Below are 13,127 nucleotides of genomic sequence, written 5' to 3'. Positions count from 1 at the left end.
ATTCCTGTTTAAAGCTTTGGTGCCCTGTTTTTAAAAATGACACAACATGTTCCAATCATTTTCAGGATATATAAATAGTCAGTATCCATTGCAAATGGCCTTTTGCCACACTTGCATGCATCTTGCAAAGATTATAGCCTCCTGTCATGCTTGTTCCCCTAGTAATTCCTTGTATAGCAGCACATTGTTTGGAGCAAGTAGAGCTACTGCTTCATGACTCCAAGTGGCATATTGCAGTCTTGACATTTCAGACATGTCTGTGTGAAGTTCACACATTCTCTATGTGTTTGCAATGGTTTTCTCTAGATCCCTCAGTTTCCCCTCCCACATTCTAAAGACTTACAGCTTGGTAGGTTTAGTTTAGTTTAGTTTATCTTTCTACATCTTTCTTGAAACTGACACATGGAGAATATTATGTCTCTAGTTGTTCTTCCAGCCCTGAATCTTTACTGAGAAACAGAAAATATGATTCATCTGCTGCCGGAAATACATCAAGACAACTCTTGGGGTGTTTCCATGGTTAATAATGGGATACCTGTGTTAAATGGTACTGTTACCCTTAGTTTTTGAAGCAATTTGTCCATGCAGTGTCATCTTTATAATGAGTGGAAAATTGGTAAAGCTGATGAATATGCCCATGGGGAAATCAGAGTGCAATATCTCACATTATCACAGGCAAAATGAATATCGCATCAGAAAGGCTCAACTTTCTTGGAAAGACCATTATTTTTGTAAACACCTTCAGTGCTTGTGCACAAACATTCACTGCAGTCCTACTGTGAAGAAAAATCATTACAACACCCTGCAGCAACTTAACAAAGGATTTCTATCAATTGAACAATTATTTCTTCTTGGAGATTCTAATGCAAGAAATAATGCAGATTCCCTTGTATAAAAATAAATACTTTACAACTTCTGTTAGTCTGTGAATATAGGATGTGGGACAAAATAAAGTTTGCATTCACTTACAGCAATCCCAAATCTGGTTATTCGATCATCTTCACACTGAACTATCACTTCCGGTAATCTGGCACTGTCATGAGATTCACCATCAGTTACAACAACCATTACCTTAGTTGCTGATGGCCTTCCACCATTTTGAGGCGAGAATGCATATTTCCTGAAACACGACACAGCAATATGTCAGATCCAATCAGTTTAACTATCAAACCTGCCAACAATAGACAATAGATAATTGGTGCAGGAGGAGGCCATTCGGCCCTTCGAGCCAGCACCGCCATTCATTGTGATCATGGCTGATCATCTACAATCAGTTCCTGCCTTCTCCCCATATCCTTTGACTCCACTATCTTTAAGAGCTCTATCTAACTCGATCTTGAAAGCATCCAGAGAATTGGCCTCCACTGCCTTCTGAGGCAGAGAATTCCACAGATTCACAACACTCTGTGTGGAAAAGTTCTTCCTCATCTCCGTTCTAAATGGCTTGCCCCTTATTCTTAAACTATGGCCCCTGGTTCTGGACTCCCCCAACTTACCAAAGTAAGACAGGTTAGTGAATCCCATAGATTGGCTATATGTACCCACCAACCTACAATCAGTTTGCATAACCTGACGTTAAAATTTCATGTCAGTCAGTAAATTCTGAATTTACACTTCAATTGCAAATGAAGAAAAGCACCCATCTGTGCATTTCCACCTGGACAAAATATATTACTAATGTTACATAATATATCAGTCCATTAACAAGTACATGGTGTGATAGACTTTTTCAAGCTTTTTGCTATGACATTTTGTTGGATTACATCATTATGTGTTGATGTTAATTGTACCGATAAGGTCAGCCATTTGAAAAACACCTTAATTGCCCTTCAGAAGGTGGGGTGAGACGATTCCTAGAATTGCAAAAGTCCTAATCGTGAAGAGCTGTCACAGGCAGTGCTAGGATTTAGACTGAGTAATAATGAAAGAATGGGGATGGTGATGTATTTACAAGTGTGGATATTGGGGTACAAAGAAGAGCCTCTGCTGAGGAGAGACCATTAAGTATTGGAAAAGGCTAGGTCAGAGGAGATGATGAAAACTAGCATGGGTTGGGCTGGGGTCAGACACCAGGTCAGGAGAGAACAGAGGCAGGGAAGTTCAGGGCAGGGATCATAGAAGGAGGAGGAGGGCTCAGAGGAGAGAGGTCTGGTGTACGAGTGGTGAGGATGGTTAAAGAGGAGGAAGGGCAGGTGAACCCAGTTGACTGGGTGTTAAGGGCTGTGGCCGAGATGCAGCCTGGGAAGCAGCAAGACTCAGTAGATGCAAAGGAATTTCTTAAATCAGAGGGTTGTGAATCTGCCTCAAAAAGGCTGGCAGTATCATCAAAGACCCACATCATCCTGGCCACACACTCATCTCCCTGCTACCTTCAGGTAGAAGGTACAGGAGCCTGAAGACTGCAACAACCAGGTTCAGGAATAGCTACTTCCCCACAGCCATCAGGCTATTAAACCTGGCTCGGATAAAACTCTGATTATTAATAACCCATTATCTGTTATTTGCACTTTATCAGTTTATTTATTCATGTGTGTATATATTTATATTATGGCATATGGACACACTTATCTGTATTGTGGTAAATGCCTATTATGTTCTGTGTGCTGAAGCAAAGCACGAATTTCATTGTCCTATACAGGGACACATGACAATAAACTCACTTGAACTTGAACTTGAATCTGTGGAATTCATTGCCACAGACCGCAATGGAAGACGTCAATGGATATTTTTAAGGCAGAGATAGACAGATTCTTAATTAGTAAGGGTGTCAGGGGTTATGGGGCGAAGGAAGGAGAATGGGGTTGAGAGGGAGAGGTAGATCAGCCATGATTGAAAGGCAGAGTAGACGATGGACCAAATGGCCTAATTCTGCTCCTAGAACTTGAGGACTTATGATCCAGGAGTGTTAATGGGCCGGGGTCATAGTTGCCTGGGGAAGCTGTAGGAGCCAATTATGAAGAGTTCTGACCAAACACCATTTGTCCATTCCCTCCATAGATGCTGCCTAACCAGCTGAGTTCCTCCACCACTTTGTATTTTGTTCAAGTAAGTAAGAAGTTAAGTGGAACCAGATGAAAGAAGGATGATGGGCAGATGGAGTCAGTTGAGGAAGTGGTTAGGGAATTCACTATGTGCAGTGTAAGGATGAGCTGCACCTCCCTTACTTAACAGCAAAGAAAATCTTGCATGATCTTTTGCTTTATCTTGACATTGAGCCAATACAATAAAAGCTGTTCCTCCAAATTGTGTCGGGTCTCTGACAATGGAGGCCCAGGACAGAAAGTGTGGGAATGGGAGGGGGAGAAAATTGGAGGAACAGCACCTCATATTTCACTTGGGCAGCATACACTCCAGCGGTTTGAACATTGACTTCTCTAATTTCAAATAACTCTTGCTTTACCGCTCTCTCTCTCCCCTTCCCAGTTCTCCAACCAGTCTTACTGTCTCTGATTACATTTTATTTCTGCTTTGTTGTTAACTTCTCCCAGCTAACAATCATATTCTTTGATCTCCATTCCCTTTGTCCTATTTTCACACCTGACACTTCCTTATCCATGTATCTCCCTCTCCCCTGACGTGTCTGAAGAAGGGTTTGACCTGAAATGTCACCCATTCCTTCTCTCCAGAGATGCTGCCTGTCCCACTGAGTTACTCTAACATTTTGTGTCTATCTTCAGTTTAAGCTAGCATCTGCAGTTCCTTCCTACACATTAAAAGCTGTTAACTGACTGAGGATAACCATATGACAAATACAGCATGGAAACAGGCCATCTCGGCCCTACAAGTCCGTGCCGAACAATTATTTTCCCTTAGTCCCACCTCTCTGCACTCATACCATAACCCTCCATTCCCTTCTCATCCATATGCCTATCCAATTTATTTTTAAATGATACCAATGAACCTGCCTCCACCGCTTCCACTGGAAGCTCATTCCACACCGCTACCACTCTCTGAGTAAAGAGGTTCCCCCTCATGTTACCCCTAAACTTCTGTCCCTTAATTCTGAAGTCATGTCCTCTTGTTTGAATCTTCCCTATTCTCAAAGGGAAAAGCTTGTCCACATCAACTCTGTCTATCCCTCTCATCATTTTAAAGACCTCTATCAAGTCCCCCCTTAACCTTCTGCGCTCCAGAGAATAAATACCTAACTTATTCAACCTTTCTCTGTAACTTAGTTGTTGAAACCCAGGCAACATTCCAGTATATCTCCTCTGTACTCTCTCTATTTTGTTGACATCCTTCTTATAATTGGGCGACCAAAATTGTACACCATACTCCAGATTTGGTCTCACCAATGCCTTGTACAATTTTAACATTACATCCCAGCTTCTATACTCAATGCTCTGATTCATAAAGGCTAGCATACCAAAAGCTTTCTTTACCACCCTGTCTATATGAGATTCCACCTTCAAGGAACTATGCACGGTTATTCCCAGATCCCTCTGTTCAACTGCATTCTTCAATTCCCTACCATTTACCATGTACGTCCTATTTTGATTTGTCCTGCCAAGGTGTAGCACCTCACATTTATCAGCATTAAACTCCATCTGCCATCTTTCAGCCCATTCCTCCAAATGGCCTAAATCACTCTGTAGACTTTGGAAATCCTCTTCATTATCCACAACACCCCCTATCTTGGTATCATCTGCATACTTACTAATCCAATTTACCACCCCTTCATCCAGATCATTGATGTACATGACAAACAACAAAGGACCCAACACAGATCCCTGAGGCACCCCACTAGTCACCTGCCTCCAACCCGACAAACAGCCATCCACCATTACCCTCTGGCGTCTCCCATTCAGCCACTGTTGAATCCATCTTGCTACTCCTGCATTTATACCCAACAGTTGAACCTTCTTAACCAACCTTGCATGAGGAACCTTGTCAAAGGCCTTACTAAAGTCCATATAGACAACATCCACTGCTTTACCCTCGTCAATTTCCCTAGCAACCTCTTCAAAAAATTCAAGAAGATGTCAAACATGACCTTCCAGGCACAAATCCATGTTGACTGTTCCTAATCAGACCCTGTTTATCCATATGCTTATATATATTATCTCTAACTATCTTTTCCATTAATTTGCCCACTACTGAAGTCAAACTAACAGGTCTATAATTGCTAGGTTTACTCTTAGAACCCTTTTTAAACAATGGAACAACATGCGCAGTACACCAATCTTCGGGGACTATTCCCGTTTCTAATGACATTTGAGCATAAGTCTGCAAAAGTAATTGATTTCTTGTTGATCTTAAAATCTTGACATAGGGATATTTAGCGTTCAGCATTGCAATTAGTTTTCTTGTGGATAGTGTCCACAGTAGATCAACTATCACAAGTGCTGCCCGGAAGTATTGTAAAACATTTAAATTGTATCAACAGGTTACAATATTTAAATATGAAAAGTTTTCTAGATCCAAGTGTATATTGAGAATTCCATTTTAGTGTTCCATTAAGTTAGATGGGAACGAAAATAACTGTATATCTGGTAACACTTTGCACTAAAATGTCAACAAACATGTTAAGTGCCTGACCCACGAGCATGCGACTCCATGCGGCAAGCGCGACCTAACGTGGCTGCTTGAGCCGTACGACTTTGCGGTGCCGGTCCCACTTCGATCGTTGGAGCCGTATGGAGTTGTGCGGAGCTGGTCCCAACATCGCACAGGGCTCCGAAAAACTGACCGTGTTCAAAAATTCCGCGCGGCACGGCCTGCCGGCCCGCAGCCGTCTCGACGCTGTATGCATCGCCTCGACGGGCATACGCAGCTTCTCGACGCCAGACGCAGCGTCTTGACGCCGTACGTCCCGCGCGAACTTCCCGCGGACTTCACTCGAACTTCACGTCACTCACTCGACCTCCGCTTCCGGTTTGGTCGCGCTCGCCGCATGCAGGTGCATGGTGGGACCGGCCCTTTACTTTTCAGCACAAACAAGGAATACAAGATCCTAGAAACAAAGAACTGCAGATCCAGGTTAATACACAAAAGGACACAAAGTGCTGGAGTAACTCAGCTTTCAGGCAGCATCTACAGAGAAGATGAATAGTTGAAGTATCGGGTTGAAATCCTTCTTCAAAACGTCTTCAGAAGAAGGTTCCTTAACCCAAAATATCACCTATCCATGTTGTCCAAAAATGCTGCCTCACCTGCTGAGTTACTTCAGTACTTTATGTATTTTTAATGTAAGATCCTAATTATGCACCTTCTGCTAAACTCTAATACTTCACCATGGTAGAGTCTAAAAGAGTATTGTGAGGAAAGAACATCCTCCCTGCCCTAACCTTCCCTTTTCTCCTTTTATATGTGGTAAGTCCTGCTTACAATTTCTAGCATGAAGAAAACGTCGATAGTCAGGGTGTCATTCAGCATGGAAATTGGTCTTCGGTCCACCAAGCCAGATATTGACCATGATACTATATACCCTTTCATGAGGAATCACAAATCATTTCAAGACGTGAATTACCTTGCATAGTCAATTCCACCTGCGGTGTTTGTTTCTTGTCCTTGCTTTTGAGCGATCGTTGCTACATACTTTTCAACTTTAGCTGTTGTTTCGAAAGAATTCAATGATAAGTCAATTCTTGCATTTTCACCATATTGTACAATGGACACCTTTTGGAGCAAAAGAGTAGAATTATCTTAACAACTGAGCACGGAAGACTCTTTCTAATAGGGATATGATGCCCTACTCTAAAACTAAGGCAGATTCAAGCGTTGGCAGAAGATCATTGACAGGAAATTCAACAATAACAAATATAACAAGAACACACACTCAGAAGAACTGTAGACGCCGAAAATATGAAACAAGAACAGGAATTGCTTGGGACATTCAGCAGGTGAGACAGAATTTGTGAGAAGAATATGCTTACATTTCTGTTAACTCTGTTATTCCTTCCACAAGCACATTATGTTGAAATAGGTCCCAACCCAAAACGCCATCTATTCATGCCCACCAGAGATGCCGCCTGACCTGCTGAGTTACTCCAGCACATTATGTATTTTATTTTTCTAAAGTAGCATCTGCAGCTCCTTCTATTAAAATCATTAATTTCTCTTGCATTTATGTTGCTTTGGGGGTCATTCCATAAAATCTCAAACATTTGAATCGTTATTTCATATAAAATAAAACAAGAACAACAAAAATGATTTGTGTTGAAGAAATGCCTTTAACGTAGTGAAATATGGAAAATGGTAAAATAAGAAATATAGCCTTGAACTCATTGCCAGAGATGGTGGTGGAGGTAGGTACGGTTGTAGTGTTTAAGAGGCTTTTAGATAGGTACATGTAAGTGTAGGGAATAGAGGGATATGAATCACATACAGGCAGATGAGATCAGTTTAACTTGGCTTCATTTTCAGCAGAAACATTGTGGACTGAAGGGCCTGTTCCTGTGCTGTATTGTTCAGTTCTATATTCTAAATAGCTCAGTTACACAGGAACATAGAAAATAGGTGCAGGAGGAGGCCAATCGGCCTTCGAGCCAGCTCCGCCATTCATTGTGATCATGGCTGATCACCCCCTATCAATAACCCGTTCCTGCCTTCTCCCCATATCCCTTGACTCCACGAGCACCTAGAGTATCTAACTCTCTCTTAAATCCATCCAGTGACTTGGCCTTCACTGCCCTTTGTGGCAGGGAATTCCATAAATTCACAACTCTCTGGGTGAAAAAGTTTTTTCTCACCTCAGTCTCAAATGACCTCCCCTTTATTCTAAGACTATGGCCCCTGGTTCTGGACTCACCCAGTTACTCCACAGGAAGCCAGGATGGGGTTTGTCCTATATAGTGAGTTTAATATTCTGAGCGTATATACTCAGATTTAAGAAGGATGAAAGGTGATATTACTGAAATTTATAAAATTCTTACATTAGTTTAAATTGGCATAATATTCAGCACGGTCTTAGTGGGCAAAAATACCTGTTCTGCATCCCTTGTTGACATACACAAAGTACTGGAGTCTGACGAAATGCCACCTTATCCATAATCCCCAGAGCTGCTGCATGACCTGTTGAGTTACTCCAGCATTTTGCATTGTAAGCAAGTGTCTTATGTCTACATTTTATGTTGCCTGGATAGATGTAGGAAAGTGATTTCTCCTATTGGGGCTTTTTTAATCAGAATGGCAGGGAGAGATAGGCCATACAGTACTGAGGTAACCAGAAATGTTCTCATGTACAGGGTGATGATGAATCTTTGGAATTCTCTTCCTACAGTAACTGTTGACAGTTGAATATATTCCAGTGACAGATTAATAGATTTTTTTGTGTAATAAGGGACTAAAAGTTATTTCATATAAATTAAAACATTTGGATTGCAAGGTGACGCAGCAGAAGAGTTGCTGCCTTATAGAACTTGCAGTGCCGGAGACCCGGGTTCGATCCTGACTGCGGGTGTTGTCCTTACGGAGTGTTCTCCCCGTGATATGCTTAGGTTTTCTCCGAGATATTTGGTTTCCTCCCACACTCCAAAGACGTACAGGATTGTAGGCTTGCTGCAAGTGTAAATTGTCCCTAGTGTGTGTAGGATAGTGTTAGTGTGCGGGGATCGCTGGTTGGTGTGGATTTGGTAGGCCGAAGGGCCTGTTTCCGCGCTGTATCCCTAAAATAAACCTACAAAAGTGTTATGCAGGAAAGTAACAGAGTAAACAATTAGACCTCATCTTACCAAGAGAAAGAGATGGAAAAAAGGCTGAATGGTCTACCTCTGTTTCTGTATTCAAGAATGATAAATATAATTAAACACTGCCAAAATTGAATAGAAACATAGTTACCTGAGTTTTCTTCGGACCTATATCTAAGCTTCCCGTTAATTTTTTCAGGAAATTTTGGACTGGTTCCCAAGGCCAGATACTGTTGGATCCATCCAACACTATTACAAGATCCATGGCAGATGCACACGCTATTAAAAGGATAAATTCAACAATATTAATTGTGATGTATCAATAGTGGTTTTCGATCATTAAATCAAGAGTCAAGAGTCAAGAGTCAATTTAATTGTCATTTGGACCCCTGGAGGTCCAAACGAAATGCCGTTTCTGCTGCCATACATTACACACAAATAGACCCCAGACACAACATAATTACATTTAACATAAACATCCATCACATAGCTGTGATGGAAGGCCAAATAAACTTATCTCTCCACTGCACTCTCCCCCCCCCGATGTCAGAGTCAAAGTCATAGCCCCCGGCTGGCGATGGCGATTGTCCCGCGGCCATTAAAGCCACGCCGGGTGGTGCGAGGTCGCACACCGGGTCTTGGTGTTTGAGCCCCCGGTGTGCGCTCGCAGAGTCCGCGGCCATTCCAGCCGCGCGGGGCAGTGATGTAGGCCCCGCTCCAGGAGCTCTTCAACCCCGCAACTCGGGCGGGAGAAGTCGCCGTTGCAGGAGCCCCGAAAAGCGGTCTCCCTCCAGGGAGCCGCGGGCTCCCGGCGCCGCCGTCCACAGACCCGTCGTTGGAGCCTCCGACTCTCCGGTAGCATCAGCAGCAGCAGCAGCAGCGGCAGCAGTGGCAGCGCTCCTCCACCGCTCCACCCGCTCCGGACTCGGCCAGCTCCGCGACGGCAACGGTGAGTCGGCACCAGAGTCCCCGGCTTCTTCCTGTTGGAGGCCGCTCCTCGTTGCGGCCTCAACGACACCTGAGACCCGACGAGAAAAGGTCGGGTCTCCAGTGCAGGGAGAGAATAGAAATAGAAATAGAACTTTCCTCCTTTTAATCACCTGTTGTGCAATAAAATGGCTCATTTAATTTAAAATCTCTGCTGGAGAGTAGGGATTAATGGGTCCCTTTCAGAATGGCAGGCAGTGACTTGTATTGGTACCGCAAGGCTCGGTGCTGGGACTGAAATGATTTAGATGAAGGGATTCAAAGTGACATTAGCAAATTTGCAGATGACACAAAGCTGGGTGGCCGTGTGAACTGTGAGGAGGATGCTATGAGAATGCAAGGTGACTTGGACAGGTTGGGTGAGTGGGCAGATGCATGGCAGATGCAGTTTAATGTGGATAAATGTGAGGTTTTCCACTTTGGTAGCAAAAACAGGAAGGCAGATTATTATCTAAATTGTGGAAAATTGGGAAAAGGGGAAGTACAATGGGATCTGGGGGGTCCTTGTTCATTAGCCAATGAAAGTACAATGCAGGTACAGCAGGCAGTGAAGAAAGTGAATGGCATGTTGGCCTTTATAACAAGAGGAGTTGAGTATAGGAGCAAACAGATCCTCTGCAGTTGAATAGGGCCCTAGTGAGACCACATCTGGAGTATTGTGTGCCGTTTTGGTCCCCTAATTTGAGGAAGGACATTATTGCTATTGAGGGAGTGCAGCGTAGGTTTACAAGATTAATTCCCGGGATGGCGGGACTGTCATATGCTGAGAGAATGGAGCAGCTGGGCTTGTATACTCTGGAGTTTAGAAGGACGAGATGGGATCTTATTGAAACTTATAAGATTATTAAGGGTTTGGACATGCCAGAGGCAGGAAACATGTTCCCGTTGTTGGTGGAGTCCAGAACCAGGGGCCACAGTTTAAGAATAAAGGGTAAGCCATTTAGAACGGAGATATGGAAACAATTTTTCACACAGAGAGTTGTGAGTCTGTGGAATTCTCTGCCTCGGGGGGGGCGATGGAGGCCGTTTCTCTGGATACTTTCAAGACAGAGCTAGATAGGGCTCTTAAAGATAGCGGAGTCAGGGGATCTGGGGAGAAGGCAGGAACGGGGTACTGATTGGGGAAGATCAGCTTAATCACATTGAATGGTGGTGCTGGCTTGAAGGGCCGAATGGCCTACTCCTGCACCTATAGTCTATTGTCTAACTGTACATTTGCTCTCCATGTATCTATATAGACAGTACAATGTGTTGCCTCATCAACAAACGTAGCTATGCTAATAGCTGGGGAGGTGGTAGGGCAGCAGCCAGAGATTTTAAATGGAATGAGCTATTTGATTGCACAACTATGATTAAAAGAAGGAAAGGTATCGTGGAGCAGCATTGTTAGGGGAGGCTGTCCATCTGCTGATTTGTTTGAGGGTAACTGCTGAGGCTTTGGGTTAGAATTTAGTTGAGTTTAGTTTAGAGATACAGTGCGGAAACACTACTAGCCCTATCCTACACACACTAGGGATGATTTACAATTTTACCAAACCCATTCACCTACAAACCTGTACATCTTTGGAGTGTGGGAGGAAACTAGAGCTCCCGGAGAAAACCTACATGGGTCACGGGGAGAACGTATAAACTCCGTACAGGCAGCTCCCGTAGTCAGGATTGAACCCGGGTCCCTGGCTCTATAAGGCAGCAACTATATCGCTGTGCCGCCTTGCTGTGGTCCTGGAGGTTTCAGCGATGTGGCTGAGTGGAGGGTGACGGCAGATTAAAGTTCCATCTGTTTTCTGTGTGTAACTCATCTGTGGTCTTGGCACTTTAGAGATTGCAAACAGGCCCTTTGGCCCAATTTGTCTCATCTACGCCAGTCCCACTTATTTGCATTTGGCCCATATCCAGGTATACTGTCCTAACCATGTACCTGTCCAAATGTTGTTAGTGCAAATCTACTTAGTGCAAATGGCTCCGATGGGCAGAATTTGTTAGGTGTATTCAAGGTTTCCTCAAACACTATGTGGACTGTCCAACTTGATGAGGGACCATACTGGACCTTATGTGGAAAATGAGCCTGGCCACGTGACTGGTGTTTCAGTGGAAGAGCCTTTTCGGGATGGTTCACAACTCCATTGGTTTTAACACAAATTGCTGGAATACCTCAGCGGGTCAGGCAGCATTTGTGGAGGGAAGGACAGCTGGCGTTTTGAATCGGGACTCTTCATCAGACTAATTGTAGTAGGGGGAAGAAAACTGGAAAAGAGAGGTAGGGCAGGACAAAGTCTGGCAAATTATAGATGATACAGGTGAAGGGGGGTTGATTGGCGGATAGTTGGTGTAAGTGACAAAGGCTAGGGGTGAAAAGGAGACAAAAGGGTGTCAGATAAGAAGAGGAGAGGAAGAATGAAATGTAAAGCCAGAAGGAAGGATGTAGGTGGGGGGGAAGGGGATTGAAGAAGGATGGGAGAGTGGGTGAAATGGGTGCACATCGGGTAGGAGGGTGGGAATTGCCACAGTAAAGAAAGAGGAGGTAGATGGTTTTACTTAATTAAAATTGGAGAATTCAGTGTTCATTCATTCGGATGTAAGCTACTTAAACTGAATCTATGATGTTGTTTCTCCGGTTTGTGTGTGGCCTCATTCCGGCAATGGAGAAGGCCAAGGACAGAAAGGTCAATATCGGAAAGGGAAGGGGAGTTAAAATGGTTAGCAAACAGACGATCCAGCAGGCCTTAGTGGACCATGTAAAAGTGTTCGGTGAAATGGTCCCCTAATCTATGTTTGGTCCCGCTGATGTAAATCAGGTTGCATTGGGAGCACCAAATACAGTAGGTGAGGTTAGAGAAGGTACATGTGAACCTCTGTCACATCTGGAAGAACTGCTGAGGACCCTGGATGGAGATGAAGGAGGAGGTGCAGGGCCAGGTGTTCCATCTCCTGTGTTTGGAGGGCAAAGTGCCTGGGAGAGGGCGGTTTGGGTGGGAAGGGATGAGTGTAGGTATGTTACAAAACCTACCTGAATCGTGGCTGAGCATCTGCCCCACCCCTTGTGTGTGATTTTGGAGCTGTTTGGAGGGGGCGGGTTTAAAACCCGATTTTTACTAGGCTGTTCCAATCGCAGATGTTCAGCCTAGTAAATCATTAACGGAGAATCGCTGCAAGACCCGGTCCCAAAAGCTATTATTAGTTTTATAGGCCTCGAATAGTAGATATAATAATTTTAAAAGCTCTCGTTCAGTTCACAACCTCTCGCAGCCCCAGGGTTTTATAAAGCAAACAATTAAAGGTATGTACCTTATTTTTACATTAAATGGGGCATGTATATAACCCTATAATTAAAATTTTCTATAGCGAGTAGCTCATTTTGGGCTTTTTATATCCCGCAGTATTTTTCTCGGCATTTGAGGGCACAAATCCAGCGCGATTTGAACGTTCTAAACCAGCGCGTTCACAGAAACCCACTAGAAAACCGATTTAAATGGGCATTTATTTACAGCAATTGAACACTAAATTCCTTCCATT

At 43.7% G+C, this 13,127-nt stretch overlaps 1 protein-coding gene across 1 annotated transcript in view; it reads right to left on the bottom strand.

Moving 5' to 3' along the window:
* itga2.2 (integrin, alpha 2 (CD49B, alpha 2 subunit of VLA-2 receptor), tandem duplicate 2) overlaps positions 1-13,127 on the bottom strand; it is a 146,894-nt gene that overhangs the window by 64,005 nt on the left and 69,762 nt on the right. The window contains exons 6-8 of the mRNA XM_055633986.1: positions 8,779-8,906; positions 6,470-6,618; positions 970-1,120 (exon numbers count right to left, since the gene is read on the bottom strand). Of these exons, the coding sequence (XP_055489961.1) occupies positions 970-1,120; positions 6,470-6,618; positions 8,779-8,906 (428 nt within the window). The remainder of the gene's footprint in view (positions 1-969; positions 1,121-6,469; positions 6,619-8,778; positions 8,907-13,127) is intronic.

This window comes from Leucoraja erinacea, chromosome 1, assembly GCF_028641065.1.
Source record: "Leucoraja erinacea ecotype New England chromosome 1, Leri_hhj_1, whole genome shotgun sequence".
Taxonomy (NCBI): Eukaryota; Metazoa; Chordata; class Chondrichthyes; order Rajiformes; family Rajidae; genus Leucoraja; species Leucoraja erinaceus.
This window is presented reverse-complemented; position numbering and strand designations above follow the sequence as displayed.